General features: G+C 33.3%; 1 protein-coding gene across 2 annotated transcripts in view; it reads left to right on the top strand.

Annotated features, from left to right (window-relative positions):
- Positions 1-6,191, top strand: part of LOC106457488 (teneurin-m-like) — a 259,591-nt gene extending 253,400 nt beyond the window's left edge. For both annotated transcript variants that reach the window (XM_022383443.1, XM_022383444.1), the window contains 2 exons: positions 1,523-3,125; positions 3,633-6,191. In XM_022383443.1, the coding sequence (XP_022239151.1) occupies positions 1,523-3,125; positions 3,633-4,513 (2,484 nt within the window). In that variant the 3' untranslated portion in view covers positions 4,514-6,191. The remainder of the gene's footprint in view (positions 1-1,522; positions 3,126-3,632) is intronic.
- Positions 6,192-10,232: the final 4,041 nt, after the last annotated feature.

Consider the following 10,232-nt stretch of genomic DNA (forward strand, 5'->3'; position numbering starts at 1 on the left):
TAATATATTTTAAGTTAATGAGTAAACTGCAATTTGTTATTTTAACTGGCCTAATAAACTATATATAAATATATCGCTACCTAGTTTATGAAAATATGCTTTAGCTTTTAGTTCTGACAGCGATTGGTCTCAACAGGATCATTTGTGTTTTATTTTGTTTTATATTGAAATACACTTTCATTTAAAAATCACGTTATTAAAATATTGAAAGGGTATTGCTGAAGAATGGTGAGACATCAGATTAATTAGCATCTTTACAAACTAATCAGTCGCCATTTTTCAGAACGTTAGCCTTTATTTACATGTCATACTTGCACATTAGGTATATGACGTCTACGATACTTAATAAAAATGAAACCCCAGTACTAGCTCACGAGGTATAAACAGAAAGAAAATAGCAGCTATGTATGTATATATTGTGTACAACACATACTACATAATTAAAGTCACAATTTTTTTTTGTGAACTACTTGCCCTAGGGGAATTAAATTTCATAAAAGATACACTGAGAATAGGTTTTACTGAGGAAAGTTTGGGCATAGTACAGGGCTTTCAGAAAGTATTCCAAAAGGTATTCAGTATGCTTTATGTCCTTCTCAATCAAGCAGAATATGAAGACTATCCCTTTTGGATAATCTGTTCTGGACAGTATTCTTTGGTTCTCGTAATAACCTACAAACTGATCCATATCTTATTCAAATCACAACCCATCTTGTATTGTTGAAAGGGATAAAAATAGAAATAAATAAATGCGGTGCCAGTGTTCGAAAAAGTGATTTTAAATGTGCAGTGTAATATGGTTTTGAAGCAACTTGCTACATTCAGACTTTTCTGAAAAAAAAGCTTATGATTCTCAATGGCCCTTTAGGAAATATTGCTCATTCGATACAAGTAGTTTTTAAGTTAGTTAGTTTGTTTGCTTTAAAACTAAAAGCTACAAAATTGGCTATCTGTGCTATGCACACTGCGGGTATCGAACCCTGATTTTAGTGCTATAAGCCTTTAAGCTTACCACTGCAACCAGAGGGCCAACTTTTAAGATATAATAACCGATTGTTTATTTGTGTTTTAAAGCAAAGTCACATTAGGCCGTCTGCTGTGTCCACCGCGAAGAATCGAATCCTGGATTTTAGTGCTGTAAGTCCATAAACTTATCGTTGCACCACTGGGAAACATAATGACTGAAAATAAGGATTTTTGTTTAAAATTACCTGTACGATTATCTATGCTTTTTATATTCATCAAGAAATTAATTAGTTAGTAAAATTAGAAAACTACTTTTCTTGTTATAGCAATATTACCTAATGTAGTTTAGCAAGTACGTGCAGTAAGTACAAAATAATATTTAATACTTAAACAGTGATTAGAAAATATTTTTAAAGTTGTCGATTTTTTTAATGGAATTAATATGTAAAAGGTCACGTGCTATGTAATATACTCTTTACATTAAAACACTTTGGAGTAACTTTAATGTCGATTAAACTCTTTACTTCCTTAAATACCTCATTTTCTTTATTTTTAGCCGACAGAAATTATCCTCCAGAGTGGAAGCCGTTATATTTTGAAGTATGATGCATCAGGAGGTTTACAAGCTGTGATTACACCTAATGGAAACAAACATGAAATATCGAAACAGATTTCATTGGGATTTTATAAATTTCTGTACGTTGCTCCTGGTGCAAAAAATCCATATATATTAGATTTTAACCATCGAGGTGATATTGTTGCGAAACTTTATCCAAACGCCAAAGGTAGGGTGTTTTATGTATACGACAAACAAGGAAAACTAGAAACCGTCTTCTGCGGTGGAGAAAGGACAGATTACCGTTATATCAAAGAAAGTGGACAAGTGAAAAGTATTCTGAAAAGCATCATTGATCTTGATTATAGGGTAGATTACACCTATCATGGAGCTGTCGTGAAAGACGAGAAGCATCGTTACAGTAGTAGAAGTGGATTTAATGGGGCTAAGATCAAATACCGCTATGATGGTCGTCTTTCTTCAGTTCAAGTCGAAGTAAATGGAAAAACCAAAACTGAAACCATTTATCGTTACAACAGTGAAACCGGAGTGTTGGAACAGGTGAAAAACTTCCGTGTTTATCGGTCTAATATAAACAACGTTTTCATTCAAGATGACACTAAGCACAATTCAAAAGTCATTCAAATGGATTCGTATGGTCGCATCGTTGTCTTAGCAATGACTTTATGGAATAAAGAAGTTTTCTCGCTTAATCTTCAGTATGATAATCGAAGCCGAATCATACAGACCCTGCTCAAAATTGGCAGAGATGCGTCGGTTATAGTCACGAACTATACTTTCACTATAGATGGATTTCTGGAGTCAGTAACCGGATCTCAAACATGGCGCTTTATTTACGATATTAATGGAAACATAAAAAGTATATGGGACGGACTCAGGCAGATCCCTCTTCGATATAACGAAAGAGACAGACTTATAGGATATGGAGAAGTAGAACTGTATTCTGTTGATAGTCGTGGATTTGTAATTTGTCGGGGAGAGGAAAAATTCCAATTTAATGCCAAAGGTCAACTAACATTGGCTTTTGAACTACATCAGTATGAAGTAAATTATTTTTATGATGCTACTGACCGATTAATAGGCCGAAAAGATCATCGAGGAAATATCACCCAGTTCCTATATTCAGACCCCATACACCCACATCTGATAACACACATGCATTATCCCCTTAATAACTTAACGTTCTTCCTAATTTACGACCCCAACAACCATCTGATATATATGAACCAGGACAAAATGAAATATTACGTTGCGACAGATCATATTGGAACACCTATCACAGTATTCACATCTGAAGGAAATGTTCTTAAAGAAGTACATCGAACACCTTTTGGTGAAGTTATTGCTGACTCGAATCCAGGATTCATCCTTGCAGTTGATTTTCAGGGAGGGTTCAGAGATCCTCTGACTCAACTAATTCACTTTGGTAGTCGAGTATACGACCCACTTGGAGCACAGTGGTTAACTCCGAACTGGGAAGATATCCCGAACTTACTGAGGAGGCCATACAACATTCATCTTTATCGTTTCCACGAAAATGACCCAATCAATCAAGAACATGAACAGAAAAAAACTTTGAATGGTAAAATATCTACTTTCTTACGTATTATAGTCCACGAGACAAATAATACAAACTCATTAGGTTATTAAAATATAAGGAAAGAGAGAGAGAGATATGTATATGGTTAGATAGTAGAATCGCGTCTTCGATAAGCGGTTCTACTGATTAATTAGTTATTAAATAACTATAACGAATTATCAGTTTAATTTTAAGTTCTTCTATTTCTAAAGATATGTTGATTCAATTTTTTACACTTAGAGCAGATTATTTCTTCTTATCTCTTTTCTTGTATTTTTAATTATGGGATAGCTTGTTGATCAGTTGTTATACTGAGTCGCAAGACTTTAAATATATATATGGTGAATACATCAAGCACATAGGAATGTGAATATAGTATCCACACGTTCTAATTTAGAAGATAGACAAGCAATACATATTATGATTCATATGAATGTTGCATTACGTTTTACTCCGAACAGACTTATAAGTATATAATTCATTAATTTTATCAATTTTATTGTATTTTAGAGCTACCTGATTGGCTGACTGCTCTGGGTTACGACATCAATAAAGTACTCTTTCCAACACAATCATCCTGTGCAAAAAGATCAACATCAGTGATAACACAGCAAACTCTACCAGTGATATCAGGGTTGAGCTGTAAGGTTCAGATCATCAGTAATGAATTTTATAGGTTCAGTACTGTTCCACAGACTGGAGTAAAAGTTAATAGTAATTTTATGCGTCAAATCAGTTCAAGAATTGCTAACCTTCCTTCAGTCCTAGGAGATGGTATTCTTTTGTCCAATCAAAATGGTCGTGCTATCGTGCGGATTGTGAGTGGAACTCCGGCGGTTTTAAGAGATGTTGTTAGTTCTGTGTTTAATGATACATTCATGTTAGATTTCCACTTCTCTCACGAAGGTTACGATTCTTTTTATTTTGTGCAACCAGATTTGAGAAGAGCGCAAAAAGATTGGGACCAGCTTCAACGTCTGGATTCAATGTTTAATGTTACCATACATGCTGTAAAGGAAGATGAAAAATTCCCTGGTAGCTCGAAGATGGATATCAAACTTCAAGGTACTTATGTTATACTAAATATTCGCTATGGCTCAATTCTTGAAAAAGAGAAGGAACGTTTACTTTTAGATGCTAAACGCAGAGCTGTCGAAGAGGCATGGCAACATGAAGTAGCTCTAGCTCAAAGCGGTCGTCGTGGCTCAAAAGATTGGAATAAGACCGAGAAAGAAAGTTTGTTATCAACAGGAGCGGTTCCATGGTATCATGGTGTTGATTTCCATGATATAGATAGATACCCACTGCTAGCCGACGATCCAACAAATGTACTTTTTCAAAAAAAAAGCTCTAGAAAACGAAGAGTTCGACTTCGCAAAAGACCAGGGTAAAGAATTAATATTAATAACACCAATGGTTGTTATTTTATACTTGCTACTTTAATGCTATGAATATACTTGTAGTTTTATGTGAATCTTTATGAGATGCACCTGCCTATGTATGTATGTATGAGTCTATGTATGTATATACGTGTTATGTGTATTCTTGGGACTTGGGAAAACTAATACAGTACCAAGCTAATGTGTACGTAGAAATGTACTTTATCTTTCAAAATTATATAAATGGGTTTGTGATGCTGCAAATGTTGAGTGACAGTAGAATCCAGTAGAGCTTAGTCAAGTTTGATCATTTTAATCACATTTTAGAAAAAAAAGAACATCAGTTACGTCATTGGAATGAAACATTTAATTCAAATGGTTCAAATCAATTCTGGAACTTTTATTATTTTAAACCCTGTTTATCTGTATTCAGATTGGACTCTGTAGAATACAAATTGATGGATGAGCTTTCTTTAACAATAACTATCGCCTATTGTTTACATCATAGTTATTGTACAGATATTCTCAAATACTAAATCCCTGTGAAATACATTAATGATTATGAAAAAATCTAGTTTCAATGACATTTCATACTGTCTCAGCAAGATTAATAACCAAATTATCTACAAATGCTAACAAAACAGAAAATGTCTTTTCCATTGCATTTATCGAAACAAGTTGTGATTGCAAATACTCCGTGGAAACTTGTAACGACTGCAAAAACAAAAACAAAAAACTGAGATGCTGAGAAGCAAACAAATTCATTTTCTTTATCTCTAGTCACGTGTTATTTTAGAATCTTGAAAGGTACTGTAATGCAAGATCGTGAACACGTATAATAACAAATATACTTGCCATATTTAACTACGTCATTTGAAAGTGAATTATAGTTTATGTTTGTAATGTTGTAGAAGTATATATCTAGTCTATAAGTGTGTTTAGATTTTACTGTGAATTACTTAATGCTAATCAAGATTCACAGGAACTTGTTGTTTTAATGTAATTCTTGTTGTTTAGACCATTTATTTCTCCCTTCATTGCCAGACTGTTTTTTTTTAATATTTCTCATTATAAAATTTAGTTTCTGTACTTGTTTTCAAGCTATATGATACACACGTAGATATGCAACCCTGTGATTAACGGTATTTTATTCATGACTTAAAACTACGTTTTATATTAAAACTCACTAAGTTTTTTTTAATTTTAAAGTAGCATGTTAAGTTATACTTAGTATGAAATTTCAATCAAAAACTGTGTAAATACCAACGTTTTTCAAATGAACATTTATTCTATAAGAGCTTCTATTCCGTAAGTGCGGCTAATATTTCCAAGTGCCTTACTTTCAATCACTCCTTGCACACTTCAGCATCCTTTAGAGCTTTATTCCATTACACAGTCTCTAAACGTTTTAATTGAACACAAATCAAGTCACTAGTGCCAAAATGAATGAAGAATTTATAACACCTTCACCACCGGCTTATAAGGCTGTATATATATATATATATAAAGAGGTATTTATTGTGTCATTTCTTTGTTTGTTTTCGTTACGAGTGCTGATAATGTCCTTGTTTATAAAGGTAATAATGTGATTGAACAAACCCTGATTATGTTTTAAAAAATACTTTGATGTGTACATAAAAGTTGTAAGTTAAACATAATACACGTTGAATAAAGTCTATATTAAGCTTGAGTTATGTCTAGCGATAAAATATTAATTGAAAAAGAACGAAAAGTACAAACAATTGGTGGTAAACTTGTTAGTTTACTCAGATAGATGTTTCGGACCAAGACCATTCAAGATACAAAATGACAATGAAAACAACTGTACAAAAATAGCAAATAAATAAGTATGTTAAGGGAACATCATAATGATATATTTTTGTTTTTATGATTATTATTTTTTAAAATTATTTTCCCTTACCACAATGTGTGAACTAATAATAATCTATGTTTATTACAAACCATTATAATAAAACAACAGCCAATATTTTATTGGGCAGTATCATAAAAAGTAAGTCCAATTTAAGAAGTATATCAATAGAATTTTTTTAAGAAGCTACAACCATTACAGAAGGTTGAGTACGTCACATTTAAACTATTTTGTATATGCAAAGCAGCAAATTACGTACAAACTATAGCCGATGTAAAATTGCAGTGGAGCGGAATGTATCATAACTACATTTTGTCTTTTTTTTTTGGCGTTCGTGTGAAGTATGATGGCACGGAAGATTGATATTTTTTGTAAAGGGTATCTCACAGCTCTTTTTCGATGCAAAATATTCATACACTCAGATCATAAAGAGGTTTTACGATCGTGGAGTTAGAATTTCCAAATCGTGATATCCCTAGTAGTTAAGGGCATTAGATAATAAATGAATATGGATGAGGTTCAGGCATCAGAACCATTCACAAATAAATCTGCAATAAGGTGTACCCCTGCTGGGGTAGGTAAAGTGTGGCATCTTATAACAGGTGAATATCCGCGATCATAAAGAACAGTGGCACAATCCGTCTACATTCCACAGACCACTGTACCTCACATAATCAAGAAGGATCAACGTCTGGAAAAGTGACACGTGTCACTTGTACACAAACTGCTCCCACGACATATTTGTTCAACCAACTGTCACATCCCTGAAGCAGCTGGAAAATGAACAGGGTATTCATGCTATTTCAGACGAAAAAAAACTGGTCAAGTTGCCGGACGTAGTGCCTATAGATTTCTATTTGATCGGACTGCGGAAGTTGGCATTGGGAAAGATTCGTCTTCGTACATTAGATGGGTTGCGGAAAATTGCAGGAAGGAGGAGTGTGCATCGAACGTGACAGCCTTTAGCCGGAGCCTTTTGCAATCCAAGGTAAGTTGTAAAATACACTGTCCGGTTAGATAAAGCATGACCAGACAAGGCGACGTGGACTGTAACAAGGTAGTGAGGCCTAAAATCATTTACATATAAAGCACTCATCCTAAAGTATGATATATATTTGTATTTCTCTATACGTACAGCCTTTAGGAAAACAATTGTAACATACAAGAAAGAAATAGGAAAGTAGGTGAGACACAGAACCTATTTTGTATGCAACTTGCGAATTTGAGTGTTTCAGTCATTGTACGTGACTATCTAGTATTTGGAAATAAACTTAATGTATATATATATATTTATAAGTAAACTGTAGTTTCGTCTTCAAACTTAAGTAAATTTAATCTATTGAAGAATAAAAACAAAAATATGTGTATGCATTGCTTCCTTTAAGATTTTAGTGTTATAAATCTTCCTTTGTCTAGGCTAGGAAATTAAAAAAATGTGGAGTGGATGCAAAAATAAATAACACAAAATTCTTAACTTTTACACAGTCTATTTATAACATAACATATTATTTAGGACGTATCTTGTGAATACACAAACTTTCCTTCGTGCGTAGCATTTGTTGGCTTCACTCACTCACCAAGATGCTGAAGTGTTTAGAAGCGACATTTGTGTCGCAGTCCTGTAAGCAGTAGCGAAGAATTGACGACTGATTATGTGCTGTGTTTTGGGCATGCTCTTTAATACGTAAGCTCAGACAACGTATTGTACCTTGGACATGTACATTTATATATGACGTAAGAGCAATACGTTATAGGTATCCTGTCTTTGTTTGTTTTGAATTTCGCGCAAAGCTACACGAGGGCTATCTGCGCTAGCCGTCCCTAATTTAGCAGTGTAAGACTAGAGGGAAGGCAGCTAGTCATCACCACCCACCGCCAACTCTTGGGCTACTCTTTTACCAACGAATAGTGGGATTGACCGTCGCATATAACGCCCCCACAGCTGAAAGGGCGAGCATATTTGGTGGGACGGGGATTCGAACCCGTAACCCTCAGATTGTGAGTCGAGTGCCCTAATCACCTGTCAATGCTGGGCCTATCCTGTCTTTATATTTATAATAATTACTTAAATGAAACAATGGTTTAAAGACAATTCTTAAGTTAATATCAAGGTAAATTTTATTATTCAGAATGGATTTAATTTTTTCTTTAATTCTATGGAATGATTACCAGTAAATTATAAAATACAACAAAATATGTCTTTGTTTTCAACTTGTTTACTAATTTTAGAAGTGCACAACGTTTTAAATAATTCTTAATAACACTATCAATTAAATGTACAGGAAAAATATCTTTTTGTAAAGCAATCTTTAAGTTTTGTATTTCTTCATGGAAAGACGAAAAAGAACGAAGTATTTTATAAGCCCGATGAATTAAATTATAAATTAAGTTATTTTTAAATTCAAAAGGTAAAAAACTATCAAAATGAAAATATTGTCCTGTGAAAGTTGGCTTATGATACCACTTAGTGTCGAAACTTCTACCTAAATTAACAATCTCTACCCTAATATTTATCCTAATATTAAGTTCAGAAATGTCTTTAAACCATTGTTTAAGTCCTGAATTAAACGCTAATCAAACAGCTTCACCTTTTCTCCTGAAACTTTGAGCATATTATTACAGTATTCATTATTACCTAACATATTATTACAGTATTCATTACTACCTAACATATTATTACAGTATTCATTATTACCTAACATATTATTACAGTATTCATTATTACCTAACAAATTATTGCAGTATTCATTATTACCTGGAATATTATTACAGTAGTCATTATTACCTAATATATTATTACAGTATTCATCATTACATAACATATTATTACAGTATTCATTATTACCTAACATATTATTACAGTATTCATTATTACCTAACCAAACGTTTTGTATAAACTTTAAGAACTCAATATGTATATACTTAAAACATGGTATACACTGTGCGATGGTCAGAGTGACTTTGTAGGAAGTAGTAGCAGCCAATATAGTGGTGGTAGGGGAGCTTTCTGTTACCTACTTTCAACATCCATTTCTTAATGTCCTTCCACAGTGTTTTAAATGATTAATTAAGTGGGTATAATTCAAGAAACGGCTCTTCTTATCAGCCTTATGGTGGCTGTTGGAGTAGAAACTTCAGCTGAGTTTATGTAGTGTTGTGATAGTGGCAACCATATTTTTTCATTGCATTCCTCTATAGAGAGTGCTAGTGCACTCTTTGAGATACATAAGACGTTTGTGTGCTTCTCCCACACACTTTATGTGTATGTTGTTTTAAACACTATACTTACACTATATAAATACATATGTTAGAATAATTCAATTAAAAATAAAATTGACATTCAGAGGGAAAACAACGTGATTAAAATACCTAGCAATATATGAATTACAAAATTAAACTGGCGCAATGTGCAACGTTATGTTTTTTATGTTATGTTCTTGAATGTTATTTCCGTTTACTGTTGAAGTATACGCAGCAGATGAAATGTCTCAAGGAACAGAGTTTGTCGCTCCATGGAGTCGTGATTAAAGTCGTTCGATAAGTTTTAGTTCAGGCTAGGTAAACGTCAAGTTTCTTCTTCTAATGGATAACTCAGGATATTTGAAGGATCTCCCCAGTGTTGTTTATTGACTATGTGAGGAGACAATGAGACTCAAGAACTACCTTTTGAAGAGAATACAATTCTGTAACTAGGTTTCTGTTCAAGGTGGTTTGCTCGTTCCATTTTGTTAATGAGTTGTTCATAAATAATTCAGTATAAGTTAAAGTCGATCCTGTGACACATATTATCCAATGTCATTAGTCACGTTGTATTCGGAATATTACATTTTAACATTAAATTTTGTCGTTCGGTTCGTGTGG

Source organism: Limulus polyphemus, unplaced genomic scaffold (genome assembly GCF_000517525.1).
Source record: "Limulus polyphemus unplaced genomic scaffold, Limulus_polyphemus-2.1.2 Scaffold337, whole genome shotgun sequence".
In the NCBI taxonomy this organism is placed as follows: domain Eukaryota; kingdom Metazoa; phylum Arthropoda; class Merostomata; order Xiphosura; family Limulidae; genus Limulus; species Limulus polyphemus.